Source organism: Bison bison, unplaced genomic scaffold (genome assembly GCF_000754665.1).
Source record: "Bison bison bison isolate TAMUID 2011002044 unplaced genomic scaffold, Bison_UMD1.0 scf7180017864486, whole genome shotgun sequence".
Taxonomy (NCBI): Eukaryota; Metazoa; Chordata; class Mammalia; order Artiodactyla; family Bovidae; genus Bison; species Bison bison.
The window spans coordinates 5,794,580-5,818,397 of NW_011495046.1; the positions used below are offsets into that span (position 1 = coordinate 5,794,580).

Consider the following 23,818-nt stretch of genomic DNA (forward strand, 5'->3'; position numbering starts at 1 on the left):
AACCTACTCCTAACTTCAGCCCGCACCCTCCCAAGGGTGCCCAGCCGGAGCGCCAAGAAGCCCACTCGCTGCCCGTGTGCCAGCGCCACTGGCTTACTTCTCGCGGAGCTCAGCCTCCTTGCCCACGGCCTCCTGCAGCACCCTGTTGTGCCTCTCCAGCAGGGCACAGTGTTCACACTGCAGGGCCTGCAGCTCAGAGGTGCTGATCTGTAAGCTGTTCTGGGTGTCTTGTAACTTGAGCTTCAGTTGATCAATCAGCATTTCTAGATGTTCTCTGAAACACAAATAGTTCAAAAAATGTTTTTGAAAGATGTGAACCTGATTTTGTGGTTTCAAACAAATTTTACTTTAATCATTTAATCTTTCAATACCATACTCTTGCCATTATTATGGATGATTCTAAAGGAAAAAAAACAATCTGAGGAATTTGGAGAACAGGGTTAAGTGTGAAACAAAACACTACAGTCAGACTTTAGATGTCAGACACTACACATTTACACAAGTCTGAATTTACAGATTTCACATTCAAATGGAGCAGACCATGCAGTGTGTCAAAACAGTCTGTTTTATGTTATAGGACTATGACATTAGTTGGGGGAAAAACAGAAATCATACAGTTCTAAGCTAACCATTCTGAGAACAGCTTGTTACACCAAATTAAAGAAAAGTCTTTGGAGAAAAAGTTAAAAACTGTATTTCTGTCACAACTGGTGTAATACACTATTTCTTTTTTAAAAAGATATTTAATATATAAGAAAGTAGAAGAAACTTAAAACATTTATATTAAAGTAATCTTAACTCAAAACTTTTAATCAAAGCTGACTCTTGGAAATGTGGTATTTTTATATTAAATGTGTCAGTATTCAACTTCAGCTTTTAAGACGAGCAATTCATAGAAAAAAACACCTCATCAGTTTTTAGCCTAGAGTTATCTATTTACTAAATACTTAAAAAGCAATACAACCATAAGATTACAAAATCAATACACAGATATCTGGTGTATTTCCATACAGTAACAATGAAAGATCAGAAAGAGAAATTCAAGCAACAATTCCATTTACCATTGCATCAAAAAAAAAATAAAATACCTAGGAATAAACCTACCTCAGAGACAGAAAACCTGTACTCTAGTGACTATTAAGATGCTGATGAAAAAAATCGAAGAAGAAATAAACGATGAATAGATACACCATGTTCATGGACTGGAAGAATCAATATTGTGAAAATGACTATACTGCCCAAGACAATCTACAGATTCAATGAAATCCCTATCAAATTACCAATGGCTTTTTTCATAAAACTAGAACAAAAAATCTCAAACGATAGAAATGATCCTGAATAGCCAAAGCAATCCTGAGAAAAAAAAATGGAACTGGAGAAATCAGGCCCCCTGACTTCAGCCTATACTATAAACCAAAAGTCATCAAAACAGTATGGTACTGGCACATAGAAATATAGACCAATGGGAACAGGATAGAAAACCCAGAAATAAGTCCATGCACCTATGGTCAATTCATCTATGACAAAGGAGGCAAGACTACACAATGTTGGAAAGACAGTCTCTTCAACAAATGCTGATGGGAAAACTGGACAGTCACATGTTAAAAAATAAAAATTAGATCACTCTTTAACTTCATACACAAAAATAAGCTCAAAATGGATTAAAGACCTAAAACTGAGACCGGACACTAAAAAACTCCTAGAGGAAACATAGTCAAAACACTCTTTGAGATAAATCACAGCAACATCTTTTTCAATCCACATCCCAGAATAATGGAAATAAAAACAAAAATAAACAAACAGGACCTACTCAAAAGCTTTTGCAAAGCAAAGGAAACAATAAACAAAGTGAAAAGACAATCCAGATTGGGAGAAAATATTTGCAAATGATGTAACTGATACGGGATTAGTCTCCAAAATTTACAAAAAGCTCATGATGCTTAACAGCATCAAAACAAATAACCTATTTAAAAAATGGGCAGAAAACCTAAAGAAACATTTCTCCAAAGACGACATACAGATGGCCGAGACGCACATGAAAAGATGTTCATCATCACTAATTATTAGAGAAATGCAAAATCAAAACTACAATGAGACAGCACCTCACACCAGCTAAAAAGGCTATCATCAAAAAACCCACAAACAACAAATGCTGGAGACGGGGTGGACAGAAGGGAACCCTCCTGGACTACTGGTGGGACTGCAAATTGGTACAGCCACTATAGAGAAGAGTATGTGTTAGTCGCTCAGTCATGTCTGACTCTTCTCAACCCCATGGACTGTGGCCCACCAGGCTCCTTTGTCCATGGGATTCTCCAGGCAAGAATACTGGAATGGACTGCCATTCCCTTCTCCAGAGGATCTTCCTGACCCAGGGATCCGACCCGGGTCTCCTGCATTGCAGGCAGATTCTTTACCTTAAAAACTAAAAAACTAAAAATAGAGCTACCATATGACCCTGCAATCCCACTCTTGGACATATATCCAGAGAAAAACATTATTCAAAAGGATACACTCACCCCAATCTTCACTGCAGTACTGTTTACAATAGCCACAAGGAAGCAATCTAAATGTCCATCAACAGAGGAATGGATAAAGAACTTGTGGTACATATATACAATGGAACATCACTCAGCCATTAAAAACAATGAAATAACACCATTTGCAGCAAATGGATGGACCTAGTGAGGGATACTGAGTGAAATAAATCAGATAAAGAAGGAAAAATACTGTATGACATCCCTTATATGTGGAATCTAAAAGGAAATAATACAAATGAACTCACTTAGGAAACAAAGAGACTCAGAGTTAGAAAACAAACTTATGGCTGCCAGGGAGTTTGGGATGGACATGGACACATTATTATATTTAAAACGGATAACCAACAAGGCCCTACTGTACAGCACAGGGAACTCTACTTAAGGTTATGTGGCAGCCTGATTGGGAGGCGGGGTTTGGGGAAGAATGGATACATTTCTATATATGGCTGAGTCCCTTTGCTGTTCACCTGAAACTATCACAACACTGCTGATCAGCTATACCCCAATATAAAATAAAAAGTTCAAGAAAAAGTAACGCATAAATATACAAACTCTGCAGGATATTTACTCCTACTGAGAATATAAGAGCCAGATGTAAAATTGTTTTGAACACCAGCCCTCTCCCAATAAAAGCAAAGCACAGATGCTATAGAATGCCACAGCAAACTCTCATTCCTAGTATATTTTTGAATAATTCACAAGAGCGATCTGTATGCTAATTTTTAAGAAGTATTAAACAACATATTATTGAAACACTGGTGGTAACTAGTGGTTACGTGTAACCCTCACTGTCCAAAGGCACGGGAGCAGGAGTTCCCAACCCCGTGGGTGCTCCCCATCCTGAAGACCTCACCTTTCTTGTTTGGCCCCCTCAGCCTCAGTCTGAGACACAGACTTATTTTTCTGCTGTTTTAAAACGTTGTGGACCCGGACTTTGTAGCTCTCAAATTCAGAGGTGACCGCAGCTTGTTCTGCCTGTAATGGTTCAGAAAGAGAGAAGTCTGACCACTGCATTTTCTAGGTCACGTGGTCCTCCTGCTTTCTCTCAGATTGTGAATGAAGATGAAAACCTTTCTCTGAAGATGAGTAACGCCTCTGACACTCCTTAGTCCCTCAACGAACTTTCCCTAAATAGTGTACTTCTGTTGACCTTACACTTTTTTAAGGTCTTTGAATGACATATCTTGTCTGACAGGAGGTATATTTCTACCTGTTTTCATCCTGGTAGATTACTGCCCATATTTTTATAATAGCACTATTTAGAACGATTTTCACTTACAATATTTCCTGTTTTATAAATACATGAAAAATTAATTCAAACAGGTGAGGCTACTTGCACTTTGGTTTTCAAGAGAGTGGGAAAAGTGTAATTCTGGGTCCCGGGTTTCCTAAAGTGCCCTGTGACCTCTCAGCCCTACTGCCCAGGATGCTTACAAAGAGCCATGCCTGTAACAAGTCAATTGCAGGGGTCTGTTCTGTACATTGAAGAAAGTGGTGCTTCTATTAGAATACGATTTCATAGTCATTTAGCCCTTGGAGAGAACTCTTAACCTTTCTAACGAAAAAACTTTTTAAAAATTTATTTGCACACAGAAACTGCAAAACAAGGTTAAAGTGGAAACAATGTATACCTCTGTCTTTGCTTTTAGCAGAAACAAGTTGTGCTAGTATAGGTCTGGGTTGGCTGGGCTGGGGTCAGGTGGATGGGTCGAACTGCTGGGAGCCTATCCCCACCCCACAACCCGAGGACGCACCCTGGCCTCGCGGCACTCCTCCTGCAGGGCTGATACCCGCTGCTGGTAGGCACCCAGCGTGCGCTGGTGCTGGTCCGCCGATGCCTTCAGGTGCTCATGAGCTTTGTGCTTCTCTGCCGTCACTTCCGCCAGCTGAATCTGGGGGCAGAGGCTTTCGGTGAGGAGCGAGGGAACCAGATCTTTGCTGGTTAAACAGACTTCCCTTAAATGTCAAGTTGGGGTCTGAGAGGGGACTATGTGTAAGAGACCTAAGAGTAGGAATTTTAACTTATGCTTATTCAAAGAATGGAGCCAACACGAGTAGAATATTTTCTCAATAAATTAATTTGGTTTTCCTTAAATCAATAACACGTTACAGTTCAATGTTTAATTAAATAACTCAAGCTGTTATACATAAACATAACGGATACAGAAATAAATTATTGCTTTTACTTTCTCAAAATGCTGGCTGATGAAGGATATTTAGGGGGAAGAAATGTGTGTGAGCAAACGTGTATTTTGTGTGTATGCGTGTGTGTATAAAACCCCCCATGTGGCAGCTTACTTCTACATGGAAATTTCTAAAAGCCTTTAACAGTAAAAACAATCTTACTTTATAGACTTCTACTTGCTGCTGGCTGGCCTCCAGTTCACCCTTTAAAGATGCCTGAAGCATTAAGTGATCAGTCTCCTGTAGAACAAGAAACCTGGTTAAATTAAATAACGATGCTATTCATAAATACTTGGACTCAAAGATAGAACTCAGGAATGCGCATACCGCTTGCCTCAAATCTGCCAGTTCTTTCTTGGTTTTCACAAGCAGCTGTTTGATCTTGGTATTCTTTTCCTCATACTGCTGTAGCACAGCCTGCAGCGAAGCTAGTGGGAAAAATCATTTCAGGAGAAAGGTTTATGAGTGGATATAAGTAACCGAATAAGAATCTTTTCTTTGTATTAGCCTATCTCTGAAAGGAACCTGTCTTGGCTTTTTACTACGAATTACTTTAAACACATACGACACTAGTGACAATAATATAGTAAATCCCACTGTACCCATGACCACCTTTAACGACCACCAACACAGGCCGATCTCATCCCACCAAGCAAGGTGTCAAACCTGCATGCACCGTGGCTGCTGCCTGCTTCTGGGAACAGGCTGTTTGCACGCTGCTTATGGCTGCTTTAGTGCAGGAGGAACAGGACAGAGACCTCAGGGTCCGTGACGCAGAGAACACATGTGTCCTTGCCCTTTACTGCAACTCAGATTCACCCGCTGACCCAACTCCTGTGACACACAGGTACCCCCCACCCCTGAAACCCACTTGTCTGTAAGTATTTTAGCACACATCTCTGAAATAAAGGCAGATACTTATTGCGTATCTAAAAGCTAAAGACTTCACAATAAGAAATACCTCAAAAGATGTGCTGTGTTTCCAATCACCTGGTCTGATTTTGTGACACTAATTGTTTTGTAAGACAAAGTTCAATAAAGGAAGACTGAAATGTGATCCAAACAAAACACTTTTATGTAACAGAGGTAAAGAGGAAGCCAGTATCAAACAGGAGTAAGTGGATGCACTTTTCAGATCACAGGACCAACCACAGAAGCAGGCCAACCTGGCTGCAGCCGTCATGAAGCAAATACAGAGCATCTGACAGAGACCACAACTTGGTCCTTGACAGAACAAGTAACACATGGGGCAGTGTGACCGCAGCTAGAAGGCCTCAAGAGCAACGACTACCGCCATGAAGCTAAATCCACACACACTGACTACATCACTCAGTAAACAAGAGCAGGTGTTCTGTAAGAATACACCTTGACTTGCCTTTATGATATGTCACCACCAGTAACTTCCTGGCAACTATTTACCCAGTCCTGCAAAGACTATACAAGGCACACATTACATATAAAGCCTTTAAGTGCTCCAGGAATCGTGACAGAGTTCCTGACCTTTAAGAACACAGACTAAAATTAAGGATAATCTCTGGATAAAGTGATGATGTAAAGCAAAATAGAAATGTTCACCAGAAATAAAAAGGCGGTGGGGACCCACACGGACTAACGGTCATAGCCAGGTTACATTTGCATGGGACAAGGAAGGCTTGTGGGAACAGCAGATACTGGAGACAGAGGACTCCAAAAGGTGCTCATGGGGTGGGAAGGTGAGGGCACAGCGAATGAATGACAAGGCTGTGGAAAAGCAGGCGCCATGTTTCCGAAGAGGAAGGGCCGCTGCACCCCCGAGGTGAGGAGGGTGAGTGAGGAGCCAGATGGGCCCTGCAGAGGGACAGGGCTGGGGCTACAACACATGGCAGAGTGAGCTGGCTAACAGTTTTGCGCAGATACTTTCTCACATGTCCCCACTCTCCTCCCCGTCCAGCCACAGCCCCGAGCTCAAGCCTCAGGGCCCCTGCCACCCAGGGTGCCTGCATTTCCCAGACCCCACAATGGGCTGAATCATCACAAAGGCCCAAGTCCACCCTGTGTTCAGGTCCCTCCTGAAATGGATCAAGGAGATCTTCCATGCATACTTCTTCCTCACAAGTCAAGCCTTTTCCTCCAACTTGTAAAGACTTAAAGACTTCCACACTACATTACTCCTTTCCACTTCTGCTCCTAATTATGGCTGCAGAAAGGACTGCCCTGTCCCAATTTCCTCTTTCTCTCCAAATCCTAAGAGTCCACACAAGCCCCAACCCCCAACCATTCACCCACAGAAGCTTCTCCCTCTGCACTCTTGACACCCACTGCCTGGACCTCTCGTGTCTGTGCTGACTCACCAGCGAGAGGTGCTGGCTTTCTTAATCAAGCAGCTCTTTTGAAGTTTTCCCAAGACCTGAGCCTCTTTTTCAGCTAGCTGGCTAACTCAAAGTCAAATGTCTGCAAGTGTTTGTGACCTGGAGCCCTGCTACCCAGTATGCACAAGAACACAGCTGGAAGATGGGTGCGTGCACAGGGAAGGGCCCAGAGAAACCAAGCACAGAGAGTATTTGAAAACTCTGTTAATTACTTAAGAATGAAAAAAAGCCCATGGCTCAAAGAAGAGATTCAAAGAAAATTAAAAACATCTCAAGCTGAATTAAAATAAAAACACAATGTATCTGCTTGTTAGCTGAAGGACTGCCTAAGGGACACTCACAGCTCTAGTGCTTACGCTGGAAATTATTTCACAGATAAAATGGAACAGAATCACCTCAGAAAGATTCCATGGGCATTACAACCATCCTGCTCTGCTGGCAACAGGACCCCTGAGAAATGTTTACAGGACTGAATGTACACAAGGGCACAGTGGGTAGTCTTACAGCCCCGCTCTTTAGTCCCCAGTCTCAGTCCCTACTGTGAGGATGACTGGGCTGCCAAGGGCTGGTCAAGGAAACCATCAGCACTGGCCCCCACCCCCATCCCCCACTTCTGCTGAAGACAGTGACCATGAGGTGCAGTGGGTTCTGTTTTACTCACTCATTTCTTCTTGCAGGGTCTCTTGTTTCTGTTTTTGGATTTTTATTTCCTGCTCCAAATCTTCTATCTTGCTGTTTTTATTAGATAACTTCTGATTCAGGTCTCTCATCAAGCGCTCGTAATCAGCAATTTCCATGTTCATTAGAGTGGTCTGCTGGGCATCCTGCACAGGTTTCAACGAGAGGTCCATGTGACAGTGGATGAGCTAACTCTGTCTAGGAATTTCTGAAAGGATCAAGGATCGCAGCACACCTACTCTAGGATACTTTTCTGTAGCATAGAAACTTCACATGTTAATGAAAATGCTGGGGTACTTCCTAGATTGTAATTTCATAAAATAGACCACTTTTGTAAACAGTTTAACTTTCTCAGTTTCATTGTATAATTTTCATTAACTACAACTGGTCTACTCTTATTTATAAAATATTCCTATTTTAAGCCGCTCTTATGGTACCTTTATTTTTGCTCCCATTGTTGGAAGAGCAGAGAAAAATTCACCAAAGTTCTCAGCATAATATAAACTTCAGTTTCTAACATTAACTAAATTTTTCATGTGTCACAGAATAATCATGTACAAAGAATAAAACAGCAAACCAAGCCTAAATTCTTCCAGAGAGATGGGCACTGGATAACTAAGTTAAATTTTCCATATTCTGAGGCAAATAATTTATAAAGAAGTACTTCAGTATCACAAATAACCTTGTTTTTGAAATTTTACTTTTCAGGGTCTATAGGATAGTTTAAAAATGAGAACATTGCTATTCTAAGTCTAGTGTTTCATTTTAGCTTTCTGAAAGTGAAAGTCACTCAGTTGTGTCCGACTCCTTGTGACACCATTGACTATACAGTCCGTAGAATTCTCTAGGCCAGAATACTGGAGTGGGTAGCCGTTCCCTTCTCCAGGGGATCTTCCCAACCCAGGGATGGAATGCAGGTCACCTGCATTTCAGGCAGATTCTTTACCTTTCTAACCAGCTCTAATTCTTGCATGGTTTTCTGAAGCTGTTTCTTTTCCTTTTGAAGCTGTAGCTGAAGTTCTTCTAGTTCATTTACAGAACTGGCATGCTCCTAAAATTAAAAATAGAAACACTGGGATCCCTAAGCCAACCAATGTTTAAAAAAAAAAGCATTCATAAAGGATTATAAAATAAATCTGACATATAAAGTACAGAGTTTGGAAATCTTTCCATATTTAAAAAATATACACCGAAAAATCATACTGTGGATTCTCAACTTCACAGTTGGAATTAATTAACTTCAATTAATTAACTTTAATTCCACGTTAAAGAATTAATAAACTTTGATGATTTAACAAATGCTCATCAGCAAGTCTTTCCTTCACTGAAGTACTGCAATAAAAACACCACTGTGTGAAATGAATTCACCCCACAGAACTGTTTTGACCTTTATTTTCTGTTCTTTCTGAAGTTTTTCAGCTTCCAGCTCTTTGTCTGCCATAGCCTTGGCTTTGTGGACTTCTAGAATCTGCACTTCCAATAAGCAGGCGTTAGACTGCAGTGTCTCGATACGGGCCAGGAAGTCTTCATTATCTGAGGTTAATTTTTCACACTACAATGACAAATGATTCACTACTGTAAACACACAGAAAATACACACAGGAGAGGAAGAATAAAATGGAACATAATGAGAATACTGGCACAGTATAAAAAAGTGAAGTTTTCAGAATCGAGTCCACGAAATAAAAATGCAAAAATCAAGAGTAAGTTTAAAACACAGTCACTGTTGATGTTAATTTGGAAAACATTTCAAGAGACCAGGAGCACTAACAGATGAAAAGGCAAAAAATGAAAAAAACAAAAAACCTCAGGGGAGCTGAGTTTACAGCTGTAAGAAAGACAGGATGGTTGCCAGTTTTCTGGTCATATTCTTCTCTCAACATTGGGAAAAAGAAAATAAAATTAAGTTTCTATGTATTAATTTTAACTTTTGTGCAAAAAAATATTCGAATTGAAATACACTTATTACAATTTTTACATATGAAAGTGTCAGTCACTCAGTCATGTCTGACTCTTTGTGACCATATGGACTGTAGCCTGCCAGGCTCCTCTGTCCATGGGATTCTCCAGGCAAGAATATTGCAGTATACCATTCCCTTCTTAGGGGGATCCTCCCAAACCAGGGATTGAACCTGGGTCTCCTGCATTGCAGGTAGATTCTTTACCATCTGAGTCACCATGAATTTACTCAATTTAAAGTTACCTGAAAAGTCAAATTCCTTAATTGTCTTGTAAGGTCTTCTACTTGATGCTCAAAGTTATTGGCACGTTCTTTCTCTGCATCCAACTGTTCTGACTGCTTATCATATTCTGATAAAAGATTCTTCAACAAAAGACAAAAGGACTTAACTTCAGGATATTATCGTACACTCAACTCCTCAGACTGTATGACTGGGCCGTCTTAACACAAGCCTTAAGAGTTCATTCTGGAAGCCTGAAATATTTACCTAGATTCAACATTTGACAGACTACCCCATGGCATCATACAATAAAATTAGCATAATCTAGATGACTTTTAGTATGAGGTAGTCTCTTAAAGGCTCGAAGAGGATTTAAAACATATACAATGCAGTATCTCCAAGTTATCTGTCTAGTCATCAAAAATACTTCTGAAACATGAACATTTAAGCGCGCAGGAGAAAAAGTTTACCCTTGTCACCTGTTACCTCCACCTACAGAGTCTTGCTGAAGACAGGCAAGATGTCCTCCATCTTGGGCCTGGCCCAGATGAAGCAGAGGCGCTCAAGGAATATGAGAGGACCCCACACACAGTCTCATACTCTGCAGCAGAACGTTCACGATTTTCCAAAGACCCTAAAACCACGTGGCTTTTTCCTTTGATGTTCCTAGTCGGCCCTGCTCAGGAGAGAACCCCAGGACCGACCTCTGTGATCCACACCAGCCAACAAGGACGTCCTCCAATGTGCAGCGAGACTCAACTCTTCCCTGTAGCCTGTGTTTCCTCTCCCCTTTCTGATAAATCCTGTTTTCCCCTTGTTCCTGGTCAACTACTGACTGTTCTTCACAAAAATGCAGCCCTGTACAAAATAACTAACACATGTCTCTGGCTTTCCCTGAAAGTGGCCTCAAGGAATCACACCTGTGCTGTCCTGCATGGACTGTGCCTTTGGAATTGTGCCCAACAACATGACTGTTTCTGACAACAGAGAGGAGCTGACTCTACCTGTGGTCTGATTCTAGGCTCTTTGCTCCACTGCTGTCTGTTCATTCTTTCACCACCACCACTCGCAAATCCTGACTGTTGCAGCTCCACACTAAGTCTAGCAGTAGGGCAGGGCTAATCCTCCCATTCTGTTCTTCCCCAATACTGTGTTGCCCCTTTGAGGTCTGACCTGTATTATCTTTCTTCTTTCTAAAGAACTCTTATTAAATTTTTTTTTGGGGGGGAGCTGCACTGGGTCTTCTCTGCTTTGCAGGGGTTTTTCTCTAGTTGTGGCATGGGGGCTACTCTTCCTTGTCGTGCACAGGCTCTTCTTGTTGCAAAGCATGGGCTCTATGGGCAACGGACTCCGGAGTTGTGGAGCACGACCTTAGTTGCTTCTTAACAAGTGGAATCTTCTTGGACCAGGGATTGAACTTGTGTTCCCTCCACTGGCAGGCAGATTCTTATCTACCACACCACCAGGCAAGTCCTAAAGAATTTCTTTTAACATTTATTGACAGGCATGTCTACTGGCAACAAATGCCCTCCATTTCTAAGAAACTCTATTGCTCCTTCACTTCTAGTGCAAAGCATTCTAGGTTGGTGGGTTTTTTTCTCTCAACACCTTAAGCAATGCATTTTACATTCTTCTGTATGGCTCCTTGTAAGTTTGATGTAATCCTCTATACATAAGGTGTTTTTTCTGTGGCTTCTTTCAGGACTTTCATCTTTGATTTTCTGTAATCTGAAAATGACATGCCACGGTGCACCTCTTCTGGTTGTGCCACGTGTGGTGTTCTCTGAACTTCCTTCCCGGATCTGTTCCTTGGCACCTGACATTAAACCGGGTAATCAGTCTTCCCTGTGCCAAGTATTTCCGTGTTCCGTTCTCTCTCTTCTCCTATGGCATTCATATTGCACACATGCTATACATTTGTAGCTGCCCCACAGTTCTTGGATGTTCTACATTTTTCCCCCCCTGGTCCTTTGAAATACATATTTTAAAGAAGTAAATTGGTATGCTTGGTCTACCTTTACAGGAAAATAAGTTAGATTATATGGTTCTCAAAATGTAAAGAAGCAAGCTCCTAATGATTCATAAAAGACAGATAAACCCATATATAAATTTCAAACAAGCATTTTTTTAAATGAATGAGATATCTTTATGTTAAGGATACTAATCCCTTGTCATATTTTCATTTGTTAGTTTTATCTAGTTCAGTCTCTTTCCCCTTGTAACTTAAGTTTAGAAAAGTATTTTGTATCTAGAGATCACATGATCAAGTATTTTAAGTATTTTATTCTAATTTTTAAAAATCACTTTCATTTTTGACGAAACCTCAGAATTCATTTTGGAGAGTGGAACTAGATTTTCCTGAAGCAGTTTTCTGATTCCTCCTTTCCTGGTTTCTCTGTTTTCAGGTCTCACTGGGGCAGCACAGCTTATTTATTTGCTGGAAGAAGAAATCTGGAACCAAATGCTTGAACCTAACCCCTGCTCCACTGGCTTCCTGCTCTGTGACCTGACTCCTTGCTGGTAAACCAGCAACGTTAATAACATGCTTATTACACACGCACATCACATGTGAAAGGACATGTCAAGCACTGAGAAGACTGCCTGGCCTACAGTGCTGCTTGTTACACAGGAGTCACCCTACCCACCTTAACTTTCCTACACACTATTTCCTTGTCTGTCTGCTTTTACTGCCACTGGGACTGAAGGCCAAGCTGGCAGAAACTCCACCTACCTGGTTGACCACCGTCTCCCTAGTACTCAGGCTCAGCCTGGCTGTAGAAATATTTGAATGCATGAAGAAACAAAATGGCATGTTCTTATGTTTTATTTTTACATTTTCCTATAATAGTGCCTCATGTTATTTAGGCTGATGAGCAGTAATACCTCCAAATAGTGTTTTCACTTTTGTGTTAGACATGTCTGCTGCTTCTGCTGCTAAGTCACTTCAGTCATGTCCGACTCTGTGCAACCCCATAGACGGCAGGCCACCAGGCTCCTCTGTCCCTGGGATTCTCCAGGCAAGAACACACATGTCTAACTTTCACATTTCCTTGGCCAGAGGACTGTAATAGTAGCCATCTTTGTTTATTACTGATTTTATTAAGAAATTCCAAACAGAAATAGTAGTTTTAAAAGACAATACCTTAAAGGCATATTTAAAGCCTAGCCACTTAAAAGCTTGACACTAGGATGACACATTACACACACACACAAATAGTGCACACCTTTACTAAAACATACAAGGTGACTATGTTATGGACAAGAGTTTTCATTATCAGAGAAATGCAAATCAAAACCACGATGAGGTACCATCTCATGCCAGTCAGAATGGCTGCTATCCAAACGTCTACAAACAACAAATGCTGGAGACGGTGTGGAGAAAAGGGAACCCTCTTACACTGTTGGTGGGAATGCAAACTAGTACAGCCACTATGGAGAATAGTGTGGAGATTCCTTAAAAAACTGGAAACAGAACTGCCATATGATCCAGCAATCCCACTGCTGGGCATACACACTGAGGAAACCAGAATTCAGAGACATGTGTACCCCAATGTTCATCACAGCACTGTTTACAACAGCCAGGACATGGAAGCAACCTAGATGTCCATCAGCAGATGAATGGATAAGAAAGCTGTGGTACATATACACAATGGAATGTTACTCAGACATTAAAAAGAATGTATTTGAGTCAGTTCTAATGAGGTGGATGAAACTGGAGCCTATTATACAGAGTAAAGTTAAGTCAGAAAGAAAAATACCAATACAGTATACTAATGCATATATATGAAACTTAGAAATATGGTAACGATGACCCTGTATGCAAGACAGCAAAAGAGACACACAGATATTAAGAACAGGCTTTTCGACTCTGTGGGAGAAGGCAAGGGTGGAATGATTTGAGAGAATAGCATTGAAACATATGTATTATCATATGTGAAACAGATCACCAGTCCAGGTTCGATGCATGAGACAGGGTGTTCAGGGCTGGTGCACTGGGACAACCCTGAGGGATGGGATGACAGGGGATGTGGGAGGGGGTTCAGGATGGGGAACATGTGTACACCCATGGCTGAGTCATGTTAATGTATGGCAAAAACCACTACAATACTGTAAAGTAATTAGCCTCCAATTAAAATAAATAAACTAAAAAAAGTTTTATATTTCAAGTACATTTCTTACTTACAAGTTACAAATGTAACTTGTTATTAATGTAACTATTTTTACCTTATAGTTTTCAGCTCCTTGAATGAGATCTCTCATGGAAGTAGACAACTGATCCCTTTCTGAGCGAACGGATTCAAGTTCTTCCTGGAGCGTCTGGGCCTATTTTAAATATATGATAGCTTATTAAAGCACAGAAAAACTTGTTTTCTAAAAGGTAAGGTTCACAAATCTTGCATTTTTTAAGTCAACTTACTTCTTTCCTGCTAGAATCTAGTTCTTTCTTTGCTTTCACAGCAACTAGTTTTAACTTATTTATTTTCTCCTCTTTCTCTTTGGCTTCTTTTTCCAAGTATCCTAAAAACATAAAATGAAAGAATTATACATAAACTCAAATGAAAACTAGGGAAAAATACTAGAATTACTCATTTAGTCCTAGAAATGGAATTTTAATCTAGTACACAAAACATATAATTTGAAATTAAAATAAATAGCAAAATATCTATTTTTAAGTAAAAGCTTAATTATGCATTTTCTAAGCAAGGCAAACAATGAACAGAATTCTCATTTTCTTCGGTCTTCCAGAATAGCCCATCTCCTCAGTGTCCATACATGGAAAGGCCATCTGGACCCCTGCATGGCAGAGAACCTCCTGGAAATGCAGGTATGCTGGGCTCCTGGTGGTGACAGCCAATCAGGATGAAGCAGAGATGTCAGACGCTCTTCACCGTTCATGATCCACAGGTGCCTCTAGTGGGTGGGTCTGATTTTTCCAGCTGGACTTCAGTATGTCCAGTGTGACTCTCCCTTAACCTCTCTGGCCGTCTCCCCGACGTAAACTCCACGCTCCAAATCTTACTTCTTGTATCTCTGATGGACTTGGGTAATGATCTGAACTTCTGCACTTGCTGATTCACTGAGTTGTGCCTTTGTTCACCACTGCCTTCCTCAGCTGTGACGGGGCACCGTCTATGCGTGTAACACAGGCCAACTCTTCCACTTCTGTGTCTCACCCCACACCCTCACCTACTCGGGCCATCAGTGCACAATTTTCCCCTCTCTTGTGCAGCAAAACCCACTCTCTCTAATGGATTCATCCCAACAGTCGACAGACATGCAACAAGAGAAATGTCACCAACAGCTTAAGGTCAGGAACAAAGAGTGGAAGCAGCCAAGGAGAGGGGAGGGAAGACATGAGAAGACAGTTGAGACCTCATTCTCTCTCTCTCTCTCTCACACACACACACAAATCCACACCACCCCTCTGGACTCTGTCCCATCTCTTCCTTCTGAGCATGGTCTATGTCTGTTCTCACATTTCTCTTCCCCATTTTCTCCTTGAATCCGTTCCAGTCATTGTCTTGCATACCATGGCAACTGTTATCAAGTTACCAATGACCTTGATGCTGCTTAGCTCAGGCTGGGCCTGAATACTAAAGTAGCCTTTCTTACCTCCTCAACATTTCCTCCAAATGCACTTCACTGGTCTTAGCTTCCAAGACATCTTATGCTCTGGGTATTTCTAACCCTCCAGCTATTTGTTTTCACTCTTTTGCCACTTCTATCTTTCTGACTCTTACTCGATAGAGAACTGTTTCTGGTCCTCGTCTTTCTTCTACACTCACTTCCTTGGTGATCTCCACCTCAGGGCTTCTAATGCTAACAATGCAGAGAACAGTGTCTTACCTGGTCAGCCCTCTCCCAGTCACCCCAGCCATTCCAACCATCCATCACAGAAGACTGTGGGTCACTCTAGATTGTTCCCACTACCTCCGCAACAATTGAGCATTAAAATGAGGAATTACAGGTACTTCACACAACCCCATCTTGGTTACTCTGACGGATAAGCAGGAGTGATGAAGCCGGACTTCTCCACACATCACGCCAGCACTGTTGGGAGTGGCCTCTCCCACTCTAGAACCTCCCAGGAGGGCCCCCCGGATGTCAGGAGTGTGAACATACCAGCACCTGCCGTCTCCTCCTGCTACAGTATCCTCCTTCTTGGGTCACATTACTCACTCTTTAAGACAAGGACAGCCTGTCCTGTGATGTTTCTCCCAACTCAACAAGCAGTTACTCACATCTTCCTGCACTGCCACCAGAAGACCTCGTCCACACCCCAAACTTTGGGAGGAACAGCCCTCTCTTGCAGTGTGTTCTTGAAGACAAAGACTGCATCTTAGCCACCTTCCTATCACCAGTGCCTAGGTAGCTGGGCTTTCAAGCCAAGTTTGCTAAATGAATGAAAAACCCCAAAACAATCATGGCACTTTTTATAAAAGGAATCACAACAGTCCTCTGGATGAAACAACAGAAAGTGAGAGTTTTGAAAGTGAAGGCGAGCAGAAGGCAGAGGCCATCAGAAGAAGGATACTATGCTTTTAACACCTCATAAACTGGCGAGAGAACTTCCCATTCTGTTCTAACCCTAAGAATCTGTTCAGTTAACTGTAACAACACATGGAAAACCATAGTTACCTATTTTTTCTTCAAACTCTTTTACTGAAGGTTGATCACTTGCTACAGAAGTTGATTTCTTGAAGGAATCCTAGATTTTATAGGAAAAACAAAGACAATCACTGCATTCCCCATGATGAACTGGCCGTTATGCTAAGCATGAAAAAAAAATATTATTAAAGAGAATTCATACAGAGACCAATCACCTGAACAGACTTTCTCTTCCATTTAAAGACCCAGTAATTCTGATCTCATCATGCACATAGCATTTACTATTAAAAACAATAGCAGCCAAACCCAAAATGACCCACCCAAGGGATATAAAATACATGATGTAATAAGGAAGAGATTAAATGATGACCATAGTTTATCCTGCCACAATCTTGGGAGGAAAATCTGAAGTTTTGGCTAAAATGAAATATTGCTTTAGCCTATTTTTTTGCTTAACAGTGTGCTTTAAGGTAATACAAATTTTTTCATATTTAGTTGTAGTTTTGCTGGTGACTACTTTTGACCAACATTTAACCCCCCGCCACTTAATCTTATGTAAAATCAAGATTCCAAAATGATCTAAAACCAACAGTAATCAGTATGATTAAGTGTGAATATGTTTAATGTACTTTTCAAAGATTTGCATTTGAGCTTAAATGCTAAAAATCTGACTTCAAAGTGTAAAAATAGTGGTATTGTCTTAAGAATTTAAATAAAATTCACATTAATATTACCTTTAATGATATTAACTCCGCTTTCACATCTTGCAATTCAGATTCTTTTTGTTCCAATAATGGCCTTAGGTTTTCAAGTTCTTTTATAAAATCTTTTTCTTTTTTGTGATGGTTTTCATTTTCTCTACACAATTTTTGAGACATTTCTTCAACTTGAATTAGGAGATTCTGATTTTCAAACCTTGTTTGTTCACTGGCATTCTTCATCTCCAGAAGGTCAGACTGCAGGGCCTCCTTTTCTAAGAGGGCTTCTTCTAACTCTTTCCTTAGGACAACTTTCTTTTGCTCATAATCTGTTAGTAGAGACCTAAGTTCCTCACACTGAACCATGTGCTCTTCTTGAAGGAGCTTAATCTCTTCTTCTAACTCTACTATTCTTTTATCATACTGAAAAGCCAAGTTGTGTTTTTCTTCATTTATTTTATCTAAGGATTTACCCATGGCTTGTAGGATGTTTACAACATCCTGTTCTTCCCTTTCTTGTGAAACCTTTGACTCCATCTGTTCAAGAAAACCACACAACTGAGCTTTGACAAACAACTTCTGAACTTGCTCGTTTTCCAACAGTTTATTCAAATTATCCCTTTCTCTGACAGCTAACCGAAGTTCCTCTTCTAATTTATTGATCTGCTCCTGAAATGTAACATCTCCTTCTTTTTGAGACAGGAGGGCTTCCAGATCCCTGCTCAGCAGGTTCTTCTCTGAACTCAGTCTGCTATTTTCTTCACGAAGAGACCTCACTTCCAATGACGTGGCTTCCTGATCTTTGGAGAGAATTTTCAACTGAGCTGTAAGCTTTTCCAGTTTTTGGTTCTTTTCATCCTTTTCTTTTAAAGTTTCTTCTAGTCCTGCTGTTAGTTCATTCACCTTCTGCTCTAGTTCACTGTTGTACTGGGCAGTCTGATCCACTTTTTCCCTGAGTTCTACAGTCAACCTTTCTTCCCTTTCACATTTTTTGTGAAGATTATCCATCTCTTCATGAGAACTTTTCATCTTACTTATGAAATCATATTTTTCCTCAGTAAGAGAACTTATCTTTGCTTCAAATTCTTGTAACATGGTATCTCTCTGACTGAGACTAACTAGATACAGTTCATTCTTCTCTTGAAGATTCTTTATGGTATTTTCAAGTTCTGGTACACATTCCTGCTGGGACAGTAAGTTATCATTTTCTTTCTGGAGATAATTCACAGTTTCAAGAAGAGCATCTTTTTCATTAAATGCAGTTTGGAGCTTCTGCTGAAGTTCATTAATATTAAATGCTTGTTGTTGCTTCATTGATTCAAACTCTTGACTTATTTTTTCAGCAGATTCCCCCAGCTCTGTCTGTAAAATTTCCATAATCTCTCGTAAACCCTCATAATTTAACATTGCTTCTTGCTTTTCTTGTTGTAGTTTTTCACACTGTTCCTTAAGACCCTGTATTTCAAACATCAATGTTAACTTTTCTTTTTCTGAATCTGACAAAAATGTCTCATTTAGTTCTGTTATTTCTTTTTGATGCTGTTTCTTCAGACTCTGTACTTCCTTGTTATGTTGTTCTATGGTGCAGCAAAACTGTTTATTTGCATCTTCTAGCTCAGATTTTAATTTCTCAATTATATACCCCTGTTCTTCTTTAGCTAGTAATAATTCATTAATTTTAAACTCTAAATCTTCCCGTTCATGAAAAAACTCGTCCTTTATATGTTGGGCATCAATTTCAAGTTTTAATTTTAGATTATTCATGTAAGTTAACTCATCTTTTAAGATGCTATGTTGAGACTCTAGTTCTTTTAGGGCGTCTTCTAAGTGTCTAACTTTTTCATTCACTGCTTGTTCTACAAGAGAATCTTCCTGTAAGAGCAAAGAGCACACCTGATTTTCTTGGCCTGCACCTGAGGCTTTCCCTTCATTTTCTAATTCACATTTATACTTCTGAACGTTCATCTCATCTGCCTCACACTTTCTGACTAAGTTATCTTTTAGCTGGATCAAATAATTCACTTCTGCTTCGTGTTCTTTGGCAGATGTTTCAATTTGGCACATCAATTCTTTCACCTCTTCTTGGTGTGTAGATTTCAACCGTACAAGTTCTTCTTGCAAACTATTAATATCTTTTTGGTACTGCTGACAATTAGCCTCAATCACTCCTTGGAGGTGAGTAATTTCTTGCTCCTTTTCATTTGTGGCGGTTTCTAACTGCTTTTGCAGACATAAAATTTGATCCTCAAAGGCTAGCTTAATTTTCTGAATCTCTTCTTGCAGCTTTTTAACACTATCTTCAGAATCACTCTGAAATCTGAGCTGTTCTGAAAGCTCTAATTGTTTTTTTGCTGCTTCTTCCACTTCCTTTTGCCAATCAGCTTTATCGTTACTGTATTTGGAATGTACTGTTGTTAATTCATTTCTCAAATTTTCTATTTCTTTTCCATAGCTTCTTTGTGATTGTTCCAACTCTTTCTGCACATCTTCCAACTTAGTTACAGAATCCTATAAACGTTAAGCACACAAAAATTATTTAAGACAAAACCTCTGCCCTCAGGAAAAATAAGAGACACAGTCTCATAAAGAGGAAACAAGTAGCAGTGTACACAGAGAAATATAATCCTTACATTCCAAAAATTCTGCTTAGAAGCTCTGAGCACCTTAATAATGATGATATCCAGCAGTAGTACTAAAGTCTTACTCAAAGCAAGGAAATCTCTGAGTTTAATTTTGTTTTAAATGGTAATAAATTACATAAGTTCTATTAAGTTACAGGCTTTAACGAACATCTCCTGAATAGAGTGATAAAGTTTTGGGGAGAAAAGTAGCACAGACCCAATGGTAGGCAAGTATCCGAGAAGTGAACAAGCAACAGTATGTACAGTATGTTAGACAATCAACATTTAAATTGGTAGTTTCTCATAAAACCAGTATTTTTCCCATTTTATTAAAAAATGATACAACTAAAAAGATTATAAACATTAAAATGACCAGGTAAGTGTTAGCTGTATCTCTCTGTGTAGCTCAGTGATTTCAATTATCCTTCTTTTAAAATATCAGTCTGTTTCCTTATCTGCAAATATTGTAGTTTAAATGAGATGAGACGCTTTTTTTTCCCTTAGTATTTTTTTAGTCTTATTTATATTTATGTATTTTTGGCTGTGCTGGGTCTTCATTGCTACTCAGGCTTTCCTCTAATTGTGGTGAACAGGGGCTTCTCATTGCAGTGCCTTCTCCTACTGCACAGCTTAGTCTCTAGGGCATGTAGGCTTTGGTAGTTGTGGCACGTGGTCTCAGTAGTTGTGGTGCACTGGCTTAGTTGCTCTGTGGCATGTGGGATCTTCCTGGGTCAGGGATTGAACCTGGGTCTCCTGCAATGGCAGGCAGATTCTTTACCACTGAGCCATCAGGAAGTCCAATGAGATGCTTTTTAAGATCTTGGTTCTAAAATTTACAACTATATTATATAAGTTAATAAAAAATAAATAAATAAATAAAATCCTGCCTTACCTCAACCTCTTGCTTCATTTTAATATTTTCCTTCTTCAGAGAAACACAGTGTTGCTCAGTCTCTGCTTTTTCCAAAAGAACAGCATCCAGACGTTCAGTCAAGGCCTGTTTTGGAACAGGACAATTTGTTTGAGGTTAAAAACAGTGGATTGACTTTACCCATAATTATCTCCTCACCTCTCCAAACCATGTAAGCATATTTAAAAGGCTATACACAAGAACCAAGAGAAAAGGAGAAAAGACATGCAGATATGAGAAATTTCAATACAACTTTGAAAAACCGACAGTGGAGGAGGTGGAGGAAGTGAATTAGAAAGCAGCAGCAAGCTAGAACCTGAGGGCTCACACGGAGAAACATGCAAGAAGCTGGCAAACACTCACTAGAAAACCAAACGCTCAGGAATGGAGCCAGCAGATACTGCTGAGGCAGGTACAGGAAGTAGGTTCTAGTTGGGACTGACAGTCCTGATCAGGAGTGCTTAGAACAATGGGCAAGCAAACCCCAGTGTCCCTCCCACCCCCAGAAAAGGTTTACACACTGCAGAGATGAAATGGGAGAGGAACTCAATGAAGTGGAAGCCAAACAAGCCAAGAGTCAGTTTCTTGAAAATAAAGCTAACAAAGCAGACCTCTTATGAGACTGATGAAGAGAAGACGGAAGTCACAAACATAGTGAACAGAAAGGGAATCTATCCATATATAAACTACAGATTAAATAGTTAAGAAGAATATTATGATCAATTATTAACCTGCCAATAATACCGAAAAGTAAAACGGTACAGATAAAAATTCCTAGAAAAATGTAACTTTCACACACACACACACACACAAATCAACACTGTAACTACTTAAAAATTAAACTAGAGGTTGAAAATGGTCTACCAAAGACACAGGAGGAAAAGAGAGCTTTGCAGGTGAGTTCTATCAAGTTTTTAAACAACAGATTATCCCAATTACATATGAGATTCTTCAGAGAAAATAAAAAACAAGAAGAATTCTCAAGTTATTCTCACAACTGGCATAACTTGATAACAATATCCAATGACTTTACAATACAAGATAATCATGGACCCATTTCACTGTGAATTTAGTCAATCCTAAACCTTAAAACCTAGATAAAATCCTAAACAACAGTAATCAACTATCACCCTAGAACTGCCTCTGAACTTCTGAATGTGAAATAAAAACAAAAATATAAAAACAAAGCAGATCCAAAAAAAAACACAAAGCAGATGTAGACAAAATTAAGAGTTCTATATCAAGTTATAAACACTAAACACTATTTATAAACATGAGAGTAGAATACAGCCACTTTTCAATACAAGATGATAACAATCTTCCTCCTATGCGTCTGTTCTCAGGAACTTGGAGAAGAACATGGTCTACAGAACGAGAAGGTTAACCAGAAAAGTAAATGGCATTCCACCCAGCAAGTGGGGTGGAAGTGAGGGGCTGAAGCAGAAAGCAGGACAGATATTCACTGGGTCATGGCACAAGGTTGGCTCCAGCAAAACCACAGCAGACCTAGAGACAACCAGACCAAATGAGCACAGGACAGAAGGCTTGAGGAGGCAGGTGTCCAGGAAAAAGTATATAAACGATTATTTGCTCTGTTTAACCATTTGGAAAGTAGGCGTCATTGTGAAAGATAGCTAAGTTTTCATCAGTTATAACAGGAAGTTAATAGCTAAATGTCTCACCAAGGAATAAATCAAAGAATAGCAGGATAAACATATTATTTAGAAACATAATTTCCATCAACTATTAAGTATTACAGTTATTAGTTGTTAGCACTATTTCTAAATTATGTGCATACATTACTTTTGTTAAAACAATTTTAGTTTTAAAACTAATTTTTTTCACACTACATAGTATTGCAATGTAAACTTTTTGATAAATTATCAGGGGAAGCCTGAAAACAGTAATTTTAGGAGATATACAGAGGGCATTATCTGAAAACAGCTATAAATATACTTAGAGATCAGAGGCACAAAATGGACAGTCATCTCCCAGGAAATACAAATTCCAACAACAAGAAAATAAGAGGGATATGTACAAGAAACTTCACATCCTAACTCGTAATCTTTCCCTTCCTTGTGCATTTGGAAGCAGGATATAAGCTCATTGTAATACCACACACCTCTCAGTTTGACATGGAAAATATGGATTTTTTAAGTCAAATATGTCAGGTTCGCAATATAACTTCAGATATATTTCAATGCACTAGAAGATGACTATCACAAATTTAATAATTGAAACTTGTAAAAATGTTAAAGTGTTAATTACTCAGTGTGTACGTCTCTTTGTGACCCCATGGACTGTAGCCTGTCAGGCTCCTCTGTCCATGGAATTCTCCAGGCAATAGTACTGGAGTGAGTTGCCATTTGCTTCTCCAGGGGATCTTCCCAACCCAGGGACTGAACCCAGGTATCCTGTGTCTCTGGCATTGGCAGGTGGGTTCTTTATCACTAGCACCACCTGGGAAGCCCCCAGAAAGCCATACATTTTTATGAAGAACAGAAAACTTTGCATTCAAAGTCATGTTTTTCCAGTGTACTTTCTCCCAATGAAGGAATAAAACGTAGCAAGAAAGTCTATTCCCTTTCTCAGATGTGTAGATGATGTATTATACTGCAATTTGTGGTTTTTCTAAAACAGAAAATTCAAAGTAGCTGATTAACTGATGCTCAAGCTCCTCCAATCACTCTCCAGTGTAATCTTCTCATTAGGACTGGAAATCAAAAGATTTCATTCTCATTTAATTTTCAGTTCAGTTGCTCAGTCGTGTCTGACTCTTTGTGACCTCAGGGACTGCTGCATGCCAGGCTTCCCTGTCCATCACCAGCTCCCAGAGCTTACTCAAACTCATGTCCATTGAGTCGGTGATGCCATCCAATTACCTCATCTGCTGCTGTCCCCTCCTCCTCCTGCCTTCAGTAGTTCCTAGCATCAGGGTCTAAGGAGTCAGTTCTTTGAATCAGATGGCCAGAGTACTGGAACTTCAGCACCAGTCCTTCCAATGAATATTCAGGACTAATTTCCTTTAGGATGGACTGGTTGGATCTCCT

The 23,818-nt window shown here is 39.9% G+C and overlaps 1 protein-coding gene across 1 annotated transcript in view; it reads right to left on the reverse strand.

Moving 5' to 3' along the window:
• GCC2 (GRIP and coiled-coil domain containing 2) overlaps positions 1-23,818 on the reverse strand; it is a 37,346-nt gene that overhangs the window by 6,847 nt on the left and 6,681 nt on the right. The window contains exons 5-18 of the mRNA XM_010862992.1: positions 20,751-20,855; positions 17,274-19,745; positions 16,570-16,639; positions 14,348-14,448; positions 14,155-14,253; positions 9,954-10,073; positions 9,138-9,302; positions 8,697-8,801; positions 7,734-7,896; positions 5,052-5,152; positions 4,887-4,964; positions 4,295-4,432; positions 3,394-3,515; positions 98-274 (exon numbers count right to left, since the gene is read on the reverse strand). Of these exons, the coding sequence (XP_010861294.1) occupies positions 98-274; positions 3,394-3,515; positions 4,295-4,432; positions 4,887-4,964; positions 5,052-5,152; positions 7,734-7,896; positions 8,697-8,801; positions 9,138-9,302; positions 9,954-10,073; positions 14,155-14,253; positions 14,348-14,448; positions 16,570-16,639; positions 17,274-19,745; positions 20,751-20,855 (4,016 nt within the window). The remainder of the gene's footprint in view (positions 1-97; positions 275-3,393; positions 3,516-4,294; positions 4,433-4,886; positions 4,965-5,051; positions 5,153-7,733; positions 7,897-8,696; positions 8,802-9,137; positions 9,303-9,953; positions 10,074-14,154; positions 14,254-14,347; positions 14,449-16,569; positions 16,640-17,273; positions 19,746-20,750; positions 20,856-23,818) is intronic.